Source organism: Schistocerca piceifrons, chromosome X (assembly GCF_021461385.2).
Source record: "Schistocerca piceifrons isolate TAMUIC-IGC-003096 chromosome X, iqSchPice1.1, whole genome shotgun sequence".
Lineage (NCBI taxonomy): Eukaryota > Metazoa > Arthropoda > Insecta > Orthoptera > Acrididae > Schistocerca > Schistocerca piceifrons.
Genome location: NC_060149.1, coordinates 25,208,211 through 25,231,177, shown reverse-complemented (window position 1 = coordinate 25,231,177; position 22,967 = coordinate 25,208,211). Strand labels below are relative to the sequence as shown.

Here is a 22,967-nt window from a genome sequence, read left to right as displayed (position 1 = left end):
TGCCGTGTGGGCCCGGGCGTTGTCGTGAATCAGCAAGATCTTTGATCCCAACTTTCCCCTGCGCTTGTTTTGTATTGCTCTTCTGAGTTTGGCAATACCTTTGAGAGTTTATTGTAGTGCCTCTTTCCAGGAAATCCACAAAAATCACACCTTTTCTGTCCCAAAAGACAGTCGCCACGTGGTTGAAGGCGCAGGCGGCCGAATTTTACGACGAAGGAATTTCCAAGCTCGTCCATCGCTACGATGGGTGCCTTAATTTAAATGGCAACTGTGTAGAAAAGTAGTATTTAAGTGTGGCTTTCATCTGTATATAATAAAAAAATTTCCCAATACTTTAATTATTTTTAATTCCAAAACGTAATGTACTTTGTGGATAGCCCTCGTATGTAGTTTAGGGACGAACAACATTGTGCGCATTTCTTCCAAATGGTCAAAACACTGTCGTGTTGCATTAACTCAGGTCGTTCTGTTTCTACTCTGATTGCAGAAGGTGGTGGGTATGTCTTTCCCTGACTTCTGCTCAGTTCCGACAAAATTGGAATGATCATATGTGGATAGCTGTAGAAATGGGAGCAGTTGCAAGATGCTTAGGTGGTGACTAAAACCACGTTATAATTTTACTGTAGCAGCTAGGTTCGGGAAAGGTGACTCATTTCAAGATACGGGAGTGCCAGAAATATGATTCACTTGTGGGTGTGATCTGATACAGGTATGTGCTTGAATGGAAAGACCTGATTTTCTAGCAGATAGCGTAACACTAGAGATCTGAGAAGCCAGTGTACAGTTTTCTTCTTACGATCTCAATTGGCACATCTACTACTACTACTACTACTACTACTACTACTGTTTGTATTCCTTCTCAATCAGTCATCGCATATAACTCAGTGGATATAGCGCAGACCCTCTGATACTGTATAGACACAGAATGCGCTAGAAGTCCTATATAATTATCTAGCATGGGTGGCGTGAGGGAGTGACAAATACCGCTTGCATACCACGTTCCTTAGCGGAATCACTTGCAAAATGCAGTAATTTTTCCACGAGGTTGCATCGTGGGCTGATAATACACATTCCTAGATAACCGTCGTGGTATTTGTCCGGAAAAAAAGACCTCATTCAGAGGTAATGTCGTACCTCAATTCGCTTGTGACATTAACATGCAGTAGTTGTTGCGATCGGGTTTTTTCTTTAACATCTGCCTCATTATGTCTCTCTTTCTAAGACACAGTGGTCTTACTTGCAAGAAAAACGTGAGACATACCCACCTGTCGTTGATTTTTGGTCAGTCTTATTTCGTATTGTAGGCAATCAGTTATTGACGAAGTATTCTACTTAGTAGTGGTGGGTGTGTGATATGTTCGCATTTGAGCACAGGTTTATAAAGTATGTGTTTGTGGAACGGAAATGAGTATGTCCAGTCGTAAGGAAGGTATGGATTTGGCTACTGTGATAGCAAAGGGAAGAGTAGGTCAAGTAGTATAGATATTTCTATTTCCAGAGCCACAGCCTTCAGCAGGGTGTATTTTCGATACTTTGCTCATTGTCGAATCCCGTTCAATTGAGGCCACAATCGTAAAATTTAATTGTAAGTATAATGATAAAAGATATACGTGACGGGTTTTCCAGAATGATTCCGTGTATGCATGGCCTGTGGTGGTAATGATTGATGTTTCCTGTTAACGGTAGGAGGCGTCCAAAAGCAGGTGCCTGTTGGAGTATAGGAATGTATCTGAGATAACTCTGCCCTCATCTAGACAACCGAATAGCGAACTAATACTTAGTATGTGTTGGTCGGCTTTCGTGATAAAGTGGAAATTTGAGAAGATTGTGTATGGAGGTGCGTTTGCACTGGACTGTTATTCGCTCCCATTTAAATTGTTCGGTTGACTTCTTCTGCACATTATGTTCCTTTATTTAGTTGAGAGAAGATCAATTGTGGTGTGTGGAAGACACGTTTGCCTCTTCTCTACTCATATGGAAGACCTTAGCTGGCTTGTAAATTATAGGGGTGGTTTGGAATGTGTTACATGACCTACTTCGGCATTCGAAAGTGGAAATATAAGTTTCCTATATTTGTTTCTAGTTAGTCAGTGGTTTACAGCAAGCTGCGCCTCGCTAAAGTTTGAAGTTTGTAGAGAAATAATTTCCTGTCTATATCTTGGGAATTATGTTGAGTTTGTGATCGGTAGGAGGCCGCCTAGTGCTTGATATCAAGAAGTACCATGAAAATGGTATAATATTATGCTGAACCACGCAAAAATACATGTGTTTTTGTAAACCCCGAGTCTGAATGTGTCTGTAGAAAAGCGAGCACATTTGGAACAGAAACAGTAACGCGTTTGTGCCGAGGGGAAACAATCTCGAATTTGCAGAAGAGTTCTGACAACAGCTTCGGTCCGTTGAGGGTGCTCTGATGTAAAAGGGACGATTTTGTGTGGTGCTGCATGTCAAGTCTGTAAAAAGAAAGAAAAGGGTGACGGTGCTTGCCTAGGACTGGGAAGCATTGTGACATATAGCCTGCGTGTGTGTCGGCATACCACAATTTTTTCGGGTGCTGTACAGATATAAAAGATAACTGCACTGTTTATGTAAAATGTGTATATGTTGGATTGTAAAGTTACTGTGGCTTATGTTGTGTACAGTGTATATATATTGTATTGTAAAGTTACTACAGTTTATGTTATGGCATAAGTAGAGAGGATGACTGTTTTTCCTATCTTAAGAGTGTTTCTGTACTTGAGGATATGTATGGTAGTTTGTATGATTTAATTGTCAGTGCCATGTGGTGATCTGTGTAAAATAACCGTTGAAAGTCTCGTCTGCAGAAGGAAAAAAAATACGCCAGACAGTGCTTCGATATCAGCGGTATCAGTAATTCGACGGGTAAATTTGATAAGAGCCAATGATAATGCTCAATTAGCACACAATCTTTGTGTTGGGATATAGGAGGCTCTACATAGCGTTGAGGACGTTTGTGTATGTTGAGAGCACAAAGAGTATCACGTTAGGTGCCCTGGGACAAGTGAACGTTTTAGATGGTGAGTCACCATGCAGACATTTCGCGGCAAGGTGAGAGCCAAGCTGGGTAGTTAAGTATGCTTAAACAGGTGTGTCGTGTCGCACAAGGAGCCATGCGCCCTGTGCTATTCTGTCATTGGCGGTAAAGACATTTGCTGCTCAGAGGTGTCTCGTGTGAGCACGTGTTGGAATTCTGTGACATCAGTATAAGCATGACTGTATACATATAAATAGAGGCAGGTGACTTTCAACCCCCTTTCGGTGGCGCCTCGCGGCTGTGCACACCCCTTGGAGCGTCTTTGCTCCCATGCCCTCACGTCAGCCACGGTGTCTAGGTGAACACGTATTTAGGTAGGAATTTATCAGGCGCCAAGAATGAATAAGATGTCACCGTCTCATGCTTGCGGGACTCGGGCGGGGGCCGGTGCGTGGTTTGACAGCTGATGGCCACATCACTTTGCACTCTAGTTGGCAGGGTGTCGGGACTTGGTGGTGCTTGCGCACGTTGATTGCACTATTTTGCGAGCAGGCCTGTAGGCTGTGCCATGCGCTATTTGGACAGTTTACAAGTACTGAGCATGTCTACACATCACCGTGCTGCATCATTTAGGAGTAGTTTGCAGGTCTGTACTGAAATTATTTCGGAAAATTAGGAGCTGATTGCGTGTCTGGAGAGCGTTATTTAGAAGTAGTTTACAGGTCTGTGGGCTGTGTGAGATGGCCCCAAGCATGTCAGAGCGTGTGTTTTGTGTCAGTGAGATAAATATACTGCATCCCTAAATAAAGTGTTTCAAAATAAATAGAGTGCAGTCATTCCTTACTCTGTATAGCAACCCAGAACAGGCTGAGTCATTTTCGCGCCAATTTCCCCCTCCAGACCACCATCTTGAGTTACGTCACGTGAGGGAGACAGCACCATCTGGTGGCAGTGCTTTGCACTAGGTCAGTTGCAATCTAGATCTTGTGGTGGAGAAACTGCTTGCAAAATTGAGACTTGTGTCTAGAGCCATTTCCCCCGACCATCTTCGATTATGTCACGAAACGGACGACAGCACCCTCTGCCGGTGGTACTGAGTACTAGGCCTCGTGGTGAACACATTGTATGCCGACATCTTGAACAACGGTTCCTGCATCATCAGCTGACGTCACGGTAGCGCCCTCTGGCAGCAACATTATGAACTAGGTCATTTGGGCTCTGGACCTTGTGGTGAACACACTGGGTGCCGCCATCTTGGATTACTTTACTTGCGTCATCATCCAAAGTCATGAGTGCGCCCTCTGCTGGTGGCGATGTGTACTAAGCCAGTTGGGCTCTGGACTCAGTGGCGAACACACCTGCATCGAATTGTTTAACTAATAAAGACAAGTCCTTTTCTCCCACGAATCCTTAGGACGACGTGGCGGTCGGGTGACTGAGGTTAGTACAAGTGTGCTTTCTTTCGTGTAATTTTCTTAGCTTAGGAGAGATACGCGAATTAACCTTTATTTACTGTAATAATTGAAACTTGGCGGCGCCCCCCCCCCCCCCCCCCACACACACACACAATTTAAAGCAAAGAAAATTTATCTGCTTACGGAAGAAATAAAAATTTTTATTTATGAGTTTTGGCGGATATAGTAGAAAAATACCTCACCTTGAAAATAATTAGGGTCAAAAAACCATATAAAAAGTTTAGAAAAAGGTTGTCTCACATGCCTTGGCATAATACATTGTAAATGCAAAATGGCCAGTTGTTGAAGAGAACGTTTAATTAATAACTGCAAGGTATTAGTGACAGCACGTTTCTTTACCTTGGGTAAGTGCCAAATGTGTGTTACTTTCTTTATTTTTGTAGACATGAAATTGCTACAGGGTTAGTGAATACAAAAATGTGAGTGCATTAATGTGTGATACTTTGCAAACATGATGTGCCTCACTTGGCTTTCATTTCGGTTTTGATTTTGTGGAAGCAACCTGTGCTTCAACTTTAGGTTTGAAAGTTGATTCCTTATTATAATGTGATGTGGAAAATGAGGTTGTTAGTGATGCAAAAAATTGTGGCCATGTTAGTATCCAGTGATATTATGCATTTATACCCATATGGACACTAATTTGCAAACATTTGCACAGATTCTTCACATATTATTGTCATAGTTTTTATACAAGTGTAATAGTGGGCAATAGCAGCATTTATTGCCTTTGTCAATATTTCCTGTGATATTATTTCTGTTTTGCTGTTATTTGTTTCAGGGAACAGTTTTCTGTAAACTCTATTAACTATACATGCACAGAAACAATACTAGAGTTTGAATCAGTGACAAGAAAAGACAATGGTACATACAAGTGTATGGCATTGGGTCCGCAGGGTGATGTCAGTGGCAATGTTACTTTGTTTGTACTTGGTAAGTTAAGAGGAGGATACAAAAGTGTATTTATTATGTTATGATGATGATAAATACTTAAATGAGTACTTGGTTCCAGAGAAGCCACAGGTGAACATTGACTTTGTTAAAGCAGTAGGAGCACGTCGAATCTTTTTGAACTGGACAGTTAATGATGGGAATGAGCCTGTAGAGGAATATTTCATTCAGGTGGGTTACCAAAGCCACAGTAAAAACTTATCATGTAAACCAAAGTTTACAAGACTTAATATGACAAAATTTGATGACTTGTTTATTACTTTTTAATTTTTCAACTACTGCTGGGTGTAATTAATTCTTTAAAGCTAGTTTACAACTCATATTTTTATGGTGGTAATTTTATGGGACCAGGCCTTCTGTGTTTCATCAGTTGCAGCACATTCCAAGGTAACTCACTGATCTTGTTTTTGGTAGACCACTAAATAACAGATAGTCTTCCTTCTGTTGCCTTAGCTTATGCTCTGTCCTTACAGATTTTGATTTTGACAGAACAATAAATAACAACTTGTGTTCCTTCAGTTGGCTCTTTGTATTGGTCATTTGTTCATGATTAATACTTGGGTATTGTTCAGTATTATGTGCAGTGAGTATTTTGTGTTGTAAAAAGCATCCATGTTTGAAGGTAAGATTTAAATGTTTGAGTGAAGTTATTTTCTGTCATCGTACTCACCACCATACCCTTTTTAGGCCCACAATGGAGTGAGTCACTTGAAAATATAACAGTAGTAGCATATGAAAGGTATTACTAAGACTTACTTATCTTTACAAACATATGGTTTTTATAAGCTGTGTTGCAACCTTTGAAATACATGCCCAGCTAACCTGGATTAAAACTGACATTTTGTAAATATTCACAGTGCCCATGGACTATATTACCACTAAATGAACTGTGTGTAGTTTAGAAAACAATGTTAACTGTTTTTATAAAAATAGACTCATCAGTAATTTGGAAGGCAAACTATTTGTCTTCTTTTCTTCCTAACGGGAAGTAATTTGTTGAATTTCACTTCTTAAAAACAATCAAAACAGATAATTTGCAATAACAGTAATGATTTGCACACAGTGAAAATGCGAAATTTATCTTTTGTTTCCTTTGGCCCTTACTTCTCCAGGTCAGCTTCAACAAGCTTTTTCATTATTCTGAAAAATTTCATGTCAGTATTTTACAGCCATGACACATGAATCTGATTGTTCTGTAATATTTGCTCCTGTCAGCACAAACCTTCTTTGGAATTGGAATTATTACATTTTTCTTGAATGTTGAGGATATTTTGCCCCTCATATATCTTGCACCCAGGCAGAGTAGTTTTGTCATGGCAGGCTCTCCCAAGGCTCTCAATATTTTTGAGGGAGTGTCGTCTACTCTAGGGCCTTGGTTCAACTTGAGTCTGTCAAATTCTTCTCACAAAATTAATTTCCCCACTCATCTTCATCCACCACCTCTACACTTTCTATAATTCATTTTCTTGTACAGTACTTTTATATATGCAGTCCACCTTTCAACCTTCTGTTCTTTGCTTGGTACATGCTCGCCATCTGAGCTCTTGATATTCATACAGCTGCTTTTCTTTTTTTCCAGAGCCTACTGTAACTTTCCTATAGACAGCATCTATTTTTCCTTTAGTTGTGCATGCTTTAGTAGTTATGTATTTGGGCTCTGACCTTACCTTCTTAGCCAATTTGCACTTCCTGCCAATATCATTTTTTGACTCCTGTATTCCCTTCTGTCTGTTTCATTTGATATTTTTTAAAAATGTTTTCTTCCTTTGACTATTAAATTCAATATCTCATGTGTTATCCAAGGATTTCTACTGGATTTTGGGTTTTTCATATTTAGTCCTGTGCTGTTTTCACTATTTCATCTCCTATTCATCTTTTATTGTACTACTTTTCTCTGTTTCAGTCAAATGTCGCCTAATGCTGCCTTCGAAAATTTCAACAGTCTTTGGTTCTTTTAGTTAATCCAGGTTCTATCCCCTTAATTTCCTACCTTTCTACAATTTCTTCAGTTTTAATCTGCAGTTCATAGTAACTAAAATATGATCGGAGGCTAATCTGCCTCTGGAACTGTTTTGCAGTTTAAAATCTGCTTTCAAAATCTGTGTAGTACCATTACATAATTTATCTGACACTGCCAGATGTCTCTGTATTTCTTTCACGTATAGTCATCTTTCATGAGTTTCAATCAAGTTTTTCACAATCTTTAAATTTTGTTCCGTGCAAAATTCTGCCATATGACTTCTCCTTTCTTTCCTTTCTCCCAGCCCATGTCCTATTATTTTTCCTTCTCTTCCTTTTCCTTCTGTCAAATTCCAGTCACTCATTACAATTAAACTTCTGTATTCCTAGGGATCTAAATAATTTCTTGTATTGCATCATACATTATTTACTCCCACTGCCACCTTTGTAGCTAGTAGGCATATACAGGGTGACAATTATTGAACTATATGAAATAAAATAATCATAATTTCTGAACAGGTTGCATTAGAACTGAATAGTTGGCCTGAGGGCATGATGGGAATCAGTATGCACATGCATGGTTTGTTTTAGCAATGAAGCTCACTTTCATTTTGGATAGGTTTGTCAATAAGCAAAATTGGCGGATTTGGGGGACTGAGAATCCACATTTCACGATAAAAAAGTCTCTTCACCCTCAACAGGTAACTGCATGGTGTTCAATGTTCAATGGAATAATCAGTGTGATATTCCTTGATGGCACAGTGACTGCCAAATGGTACGTGAAGGTTTTGGAAGATAGGGTGTATACAACCCAAGACAACTGGGAGATCCGGGAAAAACCCGGGAATTTTTTCATTCGAGAGAAAAATTGGTAAAATTCGGGAATTTTCCATTGTGTTAGTTTTCAGTTACATTTTTGTAACTTTGACTGGTAAGAACCGATACTCTAACAAAGGATATTACTGTATCCCGCTAATGCAGAATATACTGCAGCATTAAAACGTGAACGAGAGAAAAAACAAAAATAAAATGTAAATCGCAAAGTAAATGCGCTGTATAAAATAACACAGTGCACGTACAAACGTCTGCCAACAGCAAAATGTGTCAAAGGCGTTGGGAAGACTATGCAATGCTTCATAACAACAAATTGCCTCCGATGAGCGTAACGTCACACCTGTTTACATTAGATTCATTTAAGCAGTTACGAGCGGACTCATGCGCACATGCAGTTGAGTCGCATTTGAGTAATACCTTCTCCTGCTTCTGGCTACAGAAATGTGGCTGTTGGCTGTGTAAGCAGCAGTAGCAGCAATCAGCCGCATGGTACCCGGAAAAATTTTACTGGCTCTCCCAAGCTGCCAGATTCACGTGTGTGCTGCAGGCACGGATCTAATGTGGGAAGAGGAGAGAAAGGGGAGCAAGTCAGGGTATCTGCACCGGTCTGCATTTTTGGAGGGAGGAGAAAAATTCATATTCTTGATGGGGGGAAAAACCTTGTTTCACAAAGCATCTAGCATCCAGCGCACGTCGGTCTGTTCATTATTCACATGATTTTGAAACGCACCCCTGCTGGGTTTTGGACATTTTTGAACACATTCTAAGTTGATTTCTGAATGAATTATAAGTTGAGTTTTGAATGCGTTCATAGTGTACATGATGTATCTGCCAGGGGAATCCTCGTTGCATCTAGAAATGAACTCTCCTGCAGACAAAACGTGACAGGGCTATACGAGCTGAGTAGAATAAAGCCGAAGCGGTGAATACCAACTGCTGCTGGTTTATGTGGTTAATTTCGTCTGCAACTGTTCAGCGTAGTTATAATTACTAGCGAAATCCATAGATTCAGACTACCACAGTGGAAATAAATGACTTAACAGGAATAACAGGTAAGAAAGATGATCTATTATCTTCTTGGAATTTCCAAGAAAGTGAAATTCTGATAGAAAATTTTTGGCCAGATCGCTACACTAGAAGGGTCAGTTGTAGTCCTCGGCTAGGAGCCGCTTAATCTCCATTCTGGGAGTAGCACGGAAAACGCATTGTACGAACACGTAATAACACCTAACCGGAGAATAATCGCTGGATACCTAAACCGGTGATTGTGGTGGGGTTAGTAAAGTTAACCGGAGAATGAGTTTTGACAGTGGTAGAATTAGTTACAGAATTAGTGGTGACAAGATTGTTTGTTAGAACGAGGAAGGAGAAGAAACGGGGACATAACACAAATTGTGGAAGAATATGACGATTCCAAATTTATACAAAAATTTTGTTCTACTACTTTTCGGTCTTGTGCATGAGAAACTGGAGTGTATGAATGAAATGTGAAACTATTACCTATCAAAGAGCTTTTTGATTGTAGTAGGCCAAATGATAATTATTGCCAAAACAGTCTCGCTTATTTGGTGTGTGTTACAATTTATTTTATTTTTAAGAGGGGCAGGATGTCAAACCAGCAGACTGGGAGCAGGAGAGACACTACAGGACATTTTAATTTCCACTGTCCTGAAATAGTTTGATGGCATCCATTACAAAATATACACGTTTGAGTTCCACAGAGTGAAATAGTGACGTGCGGTATAAGAATATTGTTTGAAGACGCTTGGCACTGCACGTCGGCACACTTAAGACCAAATAACATCTCTTACATTTCCTCGAAGATATATGTTTTATCTATCACACTCTTCAGAAAGATGTGCGCTACAAAATTAACTTATTTTTGAAAAGGTTTTTTTTTTTTTTTTTTTACGTTCTGATGCGCAGAGCAGTCTGAGTTACAGTGGGGCGAGGGGGGGGGGTAGTCTACAGGTGACTCGTGTTTACATTTAGTGATTTTTCTGTTTCCTCTTTGTTTACTGCTCTCACATCAAATGAAAACAATATGGGTTTCTGTGGCTGGGAGCTATCAAGCAAATTAAGATACATTCACATAATTACGGAAGACTAAAATATGTTACTAGTGTCAGATTTTATTAACGCCTTTCTGACAGTCAAGCATTAATCACCTTGCAGAACAAAAAAGTTATTTTTGTCGGCTTGCTAAGGAAATTTGGCTTTTATCAAGCTTTCCTGCAGAGACAGTAAATTTATTTGAAACAAAGTGTTTAATTGCACATTATTGGCTAGTTTCTACTGTTCGCTGCATTTCAAGTGCACATTTTCATCTTCTAGCACGTATGTCATTATGCCATAATAAAGAACCAAACAGGAGATAATACAGTACTGGTACTCTAAGAAAATTTACATCCTGAAAACCAGACCGAAAAGCTTAATGTCAGGTCGAGGCCTGGATTGGGAATCTGGACATAAGAATGTGCGCTTTAAGGCAAACTGTGCATGTTAGTATGGTTCACGAAATTCCGATACTCTTGGAGTATTCTCTGATGTCTTGTTTCTTTTATGACATAATGTAAGTAAGATCTTTTAATGTTTTACACATACGAACATACGGGCTTCCTACGTCACCATAGCTGCGCAAGCACGGTGACACCTCTTACCTGGCGCTCTCTGGCAACTGCTGAAATTAATCTATTTCTAACAGGTTGCGGGAAAATATTTCAAATTGTGGTTCGAAAAGCATTATTTACAAAGTAAATTTCCTTTTACGCAAGATGAAATATGTGTGAGAATGTACGATGAATATCTTAAATCACAGAACGTTTGCTCTCATTTAAAAATCAACTCTTCGATGATGAGCCATTTAGAATAATTTCGAGCCCAGATCATCAGAGATTTATGTCGATATTAAAAATTTTAAGGCATATTTGTGTGATGTATCGTAATGTGTAACATGTGATAAACAGATCTGTTGATCTGTGAAAGTTTAGCTTCTCTTGTAGCTTATTAATCTTTGAGACAAATATTATATGCGAAAGCTTTGCTTATCTTGTAGCAACACTATGTATATTAACTTTTCCTGTTGGTGGAATTCGAATTTATACTCTCGTAATACGAAAATATGCAGCGTACATGTTGCTGCACATGAAAGATCTTTCAAAAACATGTTTTTCCCCAATAAGTTTCGTTTTCTTAAGTGCCGAGAAATTCTACGCTGCTTTATAAAACCAATTCCATTCAAAGCATTGATAAGTTTTCAGTTCCGACGGAAAGTATACTGTCACTTAACACTGAAAAAGCACATTTTCATCCAGGAGAAAATGTGTTTTTAACTGGGAGATCCGGGAATTTTTTTTATTCGTGTCCACGTATACACCATGGAAGATGATTTCATCACTATTATCCAATGTGACCCTGATTTCAGCAAGATGTGTTTCACGCAAGGTGGAACTCGACTCCATTGAAGCAGGTCAGTGTTTGATGTCCTGCAGGACCACTTTGGGGACTGCATTCCGGCTCCGGGGTACCCAGAGGCCACTGGCATGAGCCTTGATTGGTCGCCATATTCTCCAGATCTGAACACGTGTGACTCCTTTTTGTTGGACTATATTAAAGACAAGGTGTACAACAATAACCTCAAAATCATTGCTGAGCTGAAAACAGCCATTCAGGACGTCATTGACAGCATTGATGTTCAGACACTTCAGCAGGTCTTGCAGAATTTCCCTATTCGTCTGTGTCATATCATTGCCAATGATGGCAGGCATATTGAACATGTTATAACCTAAATCTGAATATTTGTAGTGATGTTTACGTGTTGAATAAAGTGTGTGCACGCCGTAGTTTGTAACTAATTTGCATTTTTTAAATTTTTTCATATAATTCAGTAATTGTAACCCTGTAAATTTGTAGTATTGTAGTAAATGTATTTATGTCTGCCTTGGCTGCGATAACACATTTAGCATGTTGTTTATAACCATTCACCCACATTCCTATTCTCTTATTCATTATTAGATCTACTCCTATTTGACTTAGCATTTATAACAGTATTCACCTGACCAGAAGGCTTAGTCTTTCATTCTGTGGCTCTTCTACACTTGCTACCATATCTAACTCCACCCTATCCATTCCTTGTTACAAATTCTCTAACCTTCCTACCCGATTAAGGAATCTAACATCTCGTGCTTCACTCCATAGAATGCCAGGTTAGTTATTTTCTGATTACGACATCATCCTGAGCAGACCCCAACCAGAGATGCAGACTATCTTACCCAAAGGGATGCTGTCATGAAATCGTACAGTATAGCTGAATATTCTTGGAAAAAATAACCACTGTGGATTGCCCTCGTTTTCAGCCATTCACAGTATGAACACTGCAAGACCACATTGGTTAACGTATTATGTTAGAGTATAATGACTTTTCTGGAGACTAGAAATCTACCCTGTAGGAATCTGCATGGGTTTCGAAAAAGACGATTGTGTGAAACCCAGCTCACGCTATTCGTCCACGAGACTCAGAGGGCCATAGACACGAGCTCCCAGGTAGATGGCGTGTTTCTTGACTTCCGCAAGGCGTTCGATACAGTTCCCACAGTCTTTTAAGGAGCAAAGTAAGAGCATATGGACTATCAGACCAATTGTGTGATTGGATTTTGAGTTCCTAGATAACAGAACGCAGCATGTCATGCTCAATGGAGAGAAGTTTTCCGATGTAAGAGTGATTTCAGGTGTGCTGCAGGGGAGTGTCGTAGGACCGTTGCTATTCGCAATATATATAAATGAGCTTGTGGATAACATCGGAAGTTCACTGAGGCTTTTTGCGGATGATGCTGTGGTATATCGAGAGGTTGTAACAACGGAAAATTGTACTGAAATGCAGGAGGATCTGCAGCGAATTGACGCATGGTGCAGGGAATGGCAATTGAATCTCAATGTAGACAAGTGTAATGTGCTGCGAATACATAGAAAGATAGATCCCTTATCATTTAGCTACAATATAGCAGGTCAGCAACTGGAAGCAGTTAATTCCATAAATTATCTGGGAGTACGCATTAGGAGTGATTTAAAATGGAATGATCATATAAAGTTGATCGTCGGTAAAGCAGATGCCAGACTGAGATTCATTGGAAGAATCCTAATGAAATGCAATCTGAAAACAAAGGAAGTAGCTTACAGTACGCTTGTTCGCCCACTGCTTGAATACTGCTCAGCAGTGTGGGATACGTACCAGATAGGGTTGATAGAAGAGATAGAGAAGATCCAACGGAGAGCAGTACGCTTCGTTACAGGATCATTTAGTAACCGCGAAAGTGTTACGGAGATGATAGATAAACTCCAGTGGATGACTCTGCAGGAGAGACGCTCAGTAGCTCGGTACGGGCTTTTGTTGAAGTTCCGAGAACATACTTTCACCGAGGAGTCAAGCAGTATATTGCTCCCTCCTACGTATATCTCGCGAAGAGACCATGAGGATAAAATCAGAGAAATTAGAGCCCACACAGAGGCATACCAACAGTCTTTCTTTCCGCGAACAATACGAGACTGGAATAGAAGGGAGAACCGATAGACGTACTCAAGGTACGCTCCGCCACACACCGTCAGGTGGCTTATGGAGTATGGATGTAGATGTAGAGTAGATGTAGATGTTATGATGTCAGATGAGCTCAGGTAAACATCCAGACTGTTGGGTCTGCAGCTCGTGGGAAGGCTGCTGTTCCTCTTCAGGAACTGTCTGGTGTCCCCACAGATACCTTTCCTGTATGGTTGCACCTACTGTAAGGCATGCAAGCCACTCTACTGTGGTTGTCCCCATGTAAGATGTAATTTTAAAAGCAGAATTTTACCTTTTCATGGGCTTTGGAAGATATAGCAGACAGTAACTGTATTTCTCTACCGCATTTATGGGAATATATCGTACCACATCTGTACACGACTGGCATCTTGTGGTAGTCTGATGAACCAGCTGTATTTTCTGTTTGTCATGAAACATGTAGCTTTTAGGTCCATGGAAAGTATACATCCCACCAAATAATGCTGTTGAAACACCCTGGGAAGTTTGCTTTACCACCACAGTCTAAGAGGCAGGGAAACTATACTTACCACAAAATAAATATTACTTTTGTGGGCTTTGAGAAGCATACTAACCACCAAGTTAATGGTTGTACAAACGTTTATGGAATATGTCTTACCATGTCTAGATGTGTATAATGCTGTACCAGATGTATAAAAACTGCTACAAAAATCTGTTTGTTTGTCGTGAGATTGCTACTATTGTTATATATGGAGTTTGAACACAGCACTTCATTTTTACAGTGTGGTAAACAAAGTTTCCAAGCTTGTTTTGGCATTATGGTAAGTAAAATAATACATGATTTTTTTTTAAAAAAAATCATGTGTGATAGCTCACAAGAGAAAAATGGGAACCCACTTAACCACCATACTTTAACAGAACAATAAAGGCCATGGGAAACATACGCACCCTTGTAGTGTTTGTTACTAAATCACAAAATTAAAATTATCAAAGAATAAATATAGTCAGCTGATCAAAATTCTAATTTTCTAAAAATTAACTTTGCTGAGTCACTATACAAAATGTGCCCACCAAAGGAGTAATACTTGGCTTACTGGTTTGACACGAGAATGAACACTGAGGGCCTAGATCAGGGCTTAACAACTAGCCGGTTTTGAGTGCGAGTACTCGCATCTGCTCAGGCACGTGCTCACGAGCAGGTGCAAGGTCCCAGAGTGGGAAGGGAAATGCGCGCGCACGTTTGAATAGGGCCGCAACGTGCCTATTGAATTCGTGCCGACTGTGTAATGTTAAAAGTACTACGATCAGCTCTAACAGTCACTTCGCTGGTTAAGAATCATGTCAAGTCGCCGTTGTGTAACCCCAACCATGCTTTCGCAGTTCAACCCCCATTGGGAGGAATTGTATCTGTTTACAGAAAAAGTTGGTGTTGCAAAATGTTTAGTATGTCACTAAACGCTGAATTCTTTTAGGAAATTTAATTTGCAGCGACATTATATGTCGTACCAAGCGAAAGACTACGGAAATGGAAAATGTGATGGACCAGATCGTGCACAGGAAGTTATTAAACTTAAAAGGAAGCTATTCGAAGAAGATCTGGACGACGAAGAAAAATCAACTGAGGCAGCTCTCAGAGTGAGTTACAAAATTGCTTTCCTTTTAGCAAAATCCCTGCGGCCCTTCACTGATGGCGATTTAATAAAAGAATGTTTGGTAGTTGCAGCGGAACATTTGTGTCCGTCCTAAGTTGAACAGTTTCGGATTGTGCCATTATATAACATGACCATTAGGCGTCGCATACAGGACATGGCAGATGACTTCCAGAGCCAGCTTGCAAATATCTGTAAAGATTTTATGGCGTATTCTCTAGCTCTGGACGAAAGTGTTGATATCACTGGAACAGCGCAGCTTGCCATATTTATTAGAGGTGTTAATAGAGATCTTCAGGTGAGGGAGCAGCTCCTCGATGTAGTAGCCATGAAGAACACTACAACCGGAGGTGATATTTTATGTAGTGTTGAAAATATAGGATTGTCATGGAATTCTTTAGTTTCAGTGTCTACAGACGGTGCACCAGCGATGACAGGGAAAAAATCAGGTTTAGTTGTGCTGTTGAAGGAGAAAATGCAAAAACTGACCGTGCCGAATGAAATAAGGGGCTTTCACTGTGCGATCCACCAGGAAAACTTATGGGCAAAGAGTATCACTCTAAAAAATGTGATGATTGTTGTTGTTTGTACAACCAATTATATAAGAAAGCATGGGCTACAACACAGGCAATTTAAAAGCGTTCTTGAGGATGTAGAAAGCCAGTATGGTAGCCTGCCTAATTACAGCGAGGTCCGCTGGTCCCCGCCCCCCCCCCCCCCCCTACTGACTGGTTTGATGCGGCCCGCCACGAATTCCTTTCCTGTGCTAACCTCTTCGTCTCAGAGTAGCACTTGCAACCTACGTCCTCAATTATTTGCTTGACGTATTCCAATCTCTGTCTTCCTCTACAGTTTTTGCCCTCTACAGCTCCCTCTAGTACCATGGAAGTCATTCCCTCATGTCTTAGCAGATGTCCTATCATCCTGTCCCTTCTCCTTATCAGTGTTTTCCACATATTCCTTTCCTCTCCGATTATGCGTAGAACCTCCTCATTCCTTACCTTATCAGTCCACCTAATTTTCAACATTCGTCTATAGCACCACATCTCAAATGTTTCGATTCTCTTCTGTTCTGGTTTTTCCACAGTCCATGTTTCACTACCATACAATGCTGTACTCCAGACGTACATCCTCAGAAATTTCTTCCTCATATTAAGGCCGGTATTTGATATTAGTAGACTTCTCTTGGCCAGAAATGCCTTTTTTGCCATAGCGAGTCTGCTTTTGATGTCCTCCTTGCTCCATCCGTCATTGGTTATTTTACTGCCTAGGTAGCAGAATTCCTTAACTTAATTGACTTTGTGACCATCAATCCTGATGTTAAGTTTCTCGCTGTTCTCATTTCTACTACTTCTCATTACCTTCGTCTTTCTCCGATTTACTCTCAAACCATACTGTGTACTCATTAGACTGTTCATTCCATTCAGCAGATCATTTAATTCTTCTTCACTTTCACTCAGGATAGCAATGTCATCAGCGAATCGTATCATTGATAACCTTTCACCTTGTATTTTAATTCCACTCCTGAACCTTTCTTTTATTTCCGTCATTGCTTCCTCGATGTACAGATTGAGGAGTAGGGGCGAAAGGCTACAGCCTTGTCTTACACCCTTCTTAATACGAGCACTTCGTTCTTGATCGTCCACTCTTATTATTCCCTCTTGGTTGTTGTACATATTTTATATGACCCGTCTCTCCCTATAGCTTACCCCTACTTTTTTCAGAATCTCGAACAGCTTGCACCATTTTATATTGTCTAATGCTTTTTCCAGGTCGACAAATCCTATGAAAGTGTCCTGATTTTTCTTTAGCCTTGCTTCCATTATTAGTCGTAACGTCAGAATTGCCTCTCTCGTCCCTTTACTTTTCCTAAAGCCAAACTGATCGTCACCTAGCGCATTCTCAATTTTCTTTTCCATTCTTCTGTATATTATTATTCTTGTAAGCAGCTTCGATGCATGAGCTGTTAAGCTGATTGTGCGATAATTCTCGCACTTGTCAGCTCTTGCCGTCTTCGGAATTGTGTGGATGATGCTTTTCCGAAAGTCAGATGGTATATCGCCAGACTCATATGTTCTACACACCAACGTGAATAGTCGTTTTGTTGCCACTTCCCCCAATGATTTTAGGAATTCTGATGGAATGTTATCTATCCCTTCTGCCTTATTTGACCGTAAGTCCTCCAAAGCTCTCTTAAATTCCGATTCTAATACTGGATCCCCTATCTCTTCTAAATCGACTCCTGTTTCTTCTTCTATCACATCAGACAAATCTTCACCCTCATAGAGGCTTTCAATGTATTCTTTCCACCTATCTGCTCTCTCCTCTGCATTTAACACTGGAATTCCCGTTGCACTCTTAATGTTACCACCGTTGTTTTTAATGTCACCAAAGGTTGTTTTGACTTTCCTGTATGCTGAGTCTGTCCTTCCGACAATCATATCTTTTTCGATGTCTTCACATTTTTCCTGCAGCCATTTCATCTTACCTTCCCTGCACTTCCTATTTATTTCATTCCTCAGCGACTTGTATTTCTGTATTCCTGATTTTCCCGGAACATGTTTGTACTTCCTCCTTTCATCAATCAGCTGAAGTATTTCTTCTGTTACCCATGGTTTCTTCGCAGCTACCTTCTTTGTAACTATGTTTTCCTTCCCAACTTCTGTGATGGCCCTTTTTAGAGATGTCCATTCCTCTTCAACCGTACTGCCTACTGCGCTATTCCTTATTGCTGTATCTATAGCGTTAGAGAACTTCAAACGTATCTCGTCATTCCTTAGTACTTCCGTATCCCACTTCTTTGCGTATTAATTCTTCCTGACTAATGCCTTGAACTTCAGCCTACTCTTCATCACTACTATATTGTGATCTGAGTCTATATCTACTCCTGGGTACACCTTACAATCCAGTATCTGATTTCGGAATCTGTGTCTGACCATGATGTAATCTAATTGAAATCTTCCCGTATCTCCCGGCCTTTTCCAAGTATACCACCTCCTCTTGTGATTCTTGAACAAGGTATTCGCTATTACTAGCTGAAACTTGTTACAGAACTCAATTAGTCTTTCTCCTCTTTCATTCCTTGTCCCAAGCCCGTATTCTCCTGTAACCTTTTCTTCTACTCCTTACCCTACAACTGCTTTCCAGTCGCCCATGACTATTAGATTTTCGTCCCCCTTTACATACTGCATTACCCTTTCAGTATCCTCATACACTTTCTCTATCTGTTCATCTTCAGCTTGCGAAGTCGGCATGTATACCTGAACTATCGTTGTCGGTGTTGGTCTGCTGTTGATTCTGATTAGAACAACCCGGTCACTGAACTGTTCACAGTAACACACCTTCTGCCCTACCTTCCTATTCATAACGAATCCTACACCTGTTATACCATTTTCTGCTGCTGTTGATATTACCCGATACTCATCTTACCAGAAATCCTTGTCTTCCTTCCACTTCACTTCACTGACTACTATATCTACATTGAGCCTTTGCATTTCCCTTTTCAGATTTTCTAGTTTCCCTACCACGTTCAAGCTTCTGACATTCCACGCCCCGACTCGTAGAACGTTATCCTTTCGTAGATTATTCAATCTTTTTCTCATGGTAACCTCCCCCTTGGCAGTCCCCTCCCGGGGATCCGAATGGGGGACTATTCCAGAATCTTTTGCCAATGGAGAGATCATCATGACACTTCTTCAATTACAGGCCACATGTCCTGTGGATACACGTTACGTGTCTTTAATGCAGTGGTTTCCATTGCCTTCTGCATCCTCATGTCGTTGATCATTGCTGATTCTTCCGCCTTTAGGGGCAATTTCCCACCCCTAGGACAAGAGAGTGCCCTGAACTCCTATCCGCTCCTCCGCCATCTTTGACAAGGCCGTTGGCAGAATGAGGCTGACTTCTTATGCTGGAAGTCTTTGGCCGCCAATGCTGATTATTTATGAAAATTTAGGCAGTGGCGGGGATCGAACCCGGGACCGAAGACGTTTTGATTATGAATCAAAGACGCTACCACCCTTTTTTTTTTTTCATTCGTTGCATCTGATCGGGGCGGACGTCGTAAGACACCGTTTTAAGTTCGTTGTTGATCTATGAACTCAGTTTTTTTTTTTTTTATCACAGAGGGCGGCTAACTCTCTGACCGATCCTAGACCACCGGCTGCGCAACTAAACCTGATTTGCCTATTAGATGAGATAAATATGTTCATGGAAATAAATAACGTGTGTTCCTGAATTGAAAGAGCCTTCATGGAAATGTGATCTAGCGTTCTTAGCAGATTTAACTAGCCATCTGAATGCTTTGAACATTTCACTACATGCTAATGATCTGCTAATTACTCATTTCATAGATCGAATACGAGCTTTTAAAATGAAATTGACACTTTGGGTGAGTCAGCTGGAAACAGGAAATCTAGCTCATTTTCCTAAATTATCATGATGTTCACAAAGATTGTGAACGTTATTCACATAGTTTAGTTGCCCTTACGGAAGAATTTGATCAACGCTTTCAAGATCTGACAGCACTAGACAGTGATTTTGATCTGTTCTCCTCTCCATATTCAACGAATATTGAAGAGATTCGTCCTGAGCTGCAACTAGAAATTATTGACCTGCGGTGTGACAGAGAATACAGAGACAAATTTCAGAACAAGAAAAACATTTTGGATTCTACAGACACTTCCCTCAGGATAGATTTCCTCATTTGCACAAACTGGCGGCTACAATAATATCAATGTTCGGTTCCACGTATGTTTGTGAACAACTGTTCTCTGCAATGAAATGTAACAAGACGCGCCTGAGAAACGCATTGTCTGATCGAAATTTAAACTGCACGCTGCGCCTACAATGCACAAGAACAATTACTCCGAACATAGACGCAATTGTAAAGGGCAAAAAGTACAAGATAACCGAGAGTCCCACACTTCAGTGACACCTTTTATTGTGTAACAGTTCACAAATTAATACGAATGTAGAGGCATACAGTAAGCTAATAAAATTATGTGGCACGTGTACATTCTCCTTTATTTGTTTCATTTGTCGCAGTAGTAATTCGTGAGTGATATCCCTGTTTTTCTTTATTGTGATTTCATTCCCCTGCCCCATATGGGCAGGGGAGGGCTGTCAGCAGCACAATCCGCCGCTCTTCAGCCGAGTGACATGACAACTAAAACAAGAGTAAAATAATACATACATAAGGAGGTAAAAAAGGGGGACATAAAACAGAGTAAGGGGAGAAAATGGAGGTAAAAATACACTGACATGTAGACGTTCGTTGGGGACAGTTAAAAAAGTCACAAGGAAATTAAAAAACACAGTTGGTGATTCTTAAAACACAGAGAAGACACTGGATGCGCATGCACAGGTTAAAAGTTGGCCACAGTATTAAAAACACTCCGAAACAACACACTTAAAACCCACTTGGAGCACACACGACGAAGAATAAAACTACCAGGTGGGACCTGCCGAGGGAAAGGTCAGAGAGGATGGAAAAGGAGGGGAGAGCATGGGGCAGCTGGGGAAGCGGCGGGATGAAGAGAGGAGGGGCAACCGGGGGTTCACGAAGAGGCAGGAGACACATGGGGCGGGAGAGGAAAAGGGAAGACAGGGCAGGAGGGAGCGCAGAGACACTGAAAGAAGGCACAAGAAATGGAGAGGGAGTAGGAGGGGAAATCCGCTCAGAAGGAGGGAGGGGGAGGAGAGGGAGCCCTGAGGAGGAGGTAGGAAGAGGGGGTTAGAGTTGGTAGGAAGGGTAGATGTCAGGGCGAAGCTCATCATCCGGGAGCGGTAGACGGTGGAAGTTGTGTTGGGAAAGGAGATGGAGGGTGTGGAGATGGAGAGAGGGAGGGACACAATGGTAAAGGCGCGGCAACTGGTTGGGAGTGGAGAGGAAGGGAGACACCAGGGGGTGAGGGGGATCAAGGCGGCGGACAATATATAGTGTGCGGATGTGTTCAAGGAAAAGGAGAAGGTGGGGGAAGGGGATGAGGTCATAGAGGATGCGCGGATGCGGAAGGCGAGGCGGAGTGCATGGCGTTCGAGGATTTGGAGGGCGTTATAGAACCGGAGAGGGGCGGGTGATAGCCCTGCAGGTGGCCACGGATTTATATTGACTGGCGGCAGCTTTTGTGTGCCCCACGTGACTCTCCCCACTCTCCGCTCTGGTCCGGTAGTGGGGGTAGCGTGCTCGCACTGCTCCGTGCTCGCGCCTTTCTACTCACAGCTTGCTCCGCGAGCACGTATGTTGTGAAGCCCTGGCCTAGGTAGAAGGTGCTAAACCAGGTGTGACTCATAATTAAAGGCTCTTGAGGTGGAGCCGCCCCAAAATATATACTGAAAAAATTTCTCATTAACGTATTATAGGAGTTAAATTATCAGAATGCATTTTGCATATTTCCCACATGAATTTAATTAATGGCAGTCAACATTTTTGGAGCTGTTGATATGTGATATCAAGCAAATTGTTTTAAACAGGTAGTAGCTGGTCTGAAGGCTGTTTCTTGAAATGCTGCTTAGCCCTTTCTAGCAGAGGTTTGGGGGCATGTCTGCCTTGGAGTTCAGCTCTTATGGGCATCCTGAAAGCTCTGGCGTTTCAGCCTGAGGGTGTCCTACCAACCTGCACACAATTTTCATGTTCCAGTCCTTTTATCAAAAGAGAATGAACAGAGTTGCTGAAATTTCAGTATCGAATACCTGTCTCTGTATATCTATGTTGTTCTTAATTGCAACATTAATTGATATTTACTAGTATTGTTTTGGACAGTGTTTTTTATTTCTGCCATTGCCTATTCTATCTGCCATTGGAGTAAGTTTGCAAATGTCTCGCCAGAGTGCGCTACAGCACGGTAACATAAGTATCACCACCTAGTGAGAGTTTCACAAGTGATTAGAGGAAAAAGGGCACGAAATATGTCCCTTGAGCAAAATATGTCCTGTTACTTCAGTCTTTGGTTGCTGACCGAAGGTAATGTGTGTTATTATCAACTTTGTTTTTGCGTGTGTATTATGCATGGGTTTAGTGAGTTTTATGTTCTTGTGAATAACAGAAGCATACCACGAGTTCAAGGTATATGTTCAATGTGCAATTTATCAGGTAAAATTTTGGAACATGTGGTTAGGATGAAAGTAAAGGAACTTTGTGTGCCAGACCCAATGTAAACATCAATTAAGAACAAAAACTCTATAAATCCAGGCAAGGGTACACACGCAATTTTAACAAAGCGATACACAATCTAGCTGATTGGTTGTGTGTACTTTATCAATTAAAATGCATATCTTTGTAACATGCAAGTTAAACACGATGAATATGGTGTGCAAATTACCATGGCGGTTGTTTGTCCTGCTCATATCTGCCAGTCACTGCACAAAATTCTTGACATCATGGAAACATTACTGTTTTGTCATGTGAACTCATAAATGCCGCGGTTTGAGGGTGTGAATCACTAAATATTTGAATTTTAGAAATGAAAATACCAAAAACATTAAGCATGTAGCTAACATACCCCGCATTAAAGATCTCTCCAGAAAGTGTTGTGGTAAACTATCGGGAAATGTGATGTTGCGGGATAAATAAGCTA

General features: G+C 40.9%; 1 protein-coding gene across 1 annotated transcript in view; it reads left to right on the top strand.

The window, feature by feature from the left end:
* Positions 1-22,967, top strand: part of LOC124721224 (tyrosine-protein phosphatase 69D) — a 459,889-nt gene that overhangs the window by 65,135 nt on the left and 371,787 nt on the right. Inside the window, exons 5-6 of the mRNA XM_047246080.1 lie at positions 5,249-5,400; positions 5,480-5,589. Coding sequence (XP_047102036.1) covers positions 5,249-5,400; positions 5,480-5,589 — 262 coding nt within the window. The remainder of the gene's footprint in view (positions 1-5,248; positions 5,401-5,479; positions 5,590-22,967) is intronic.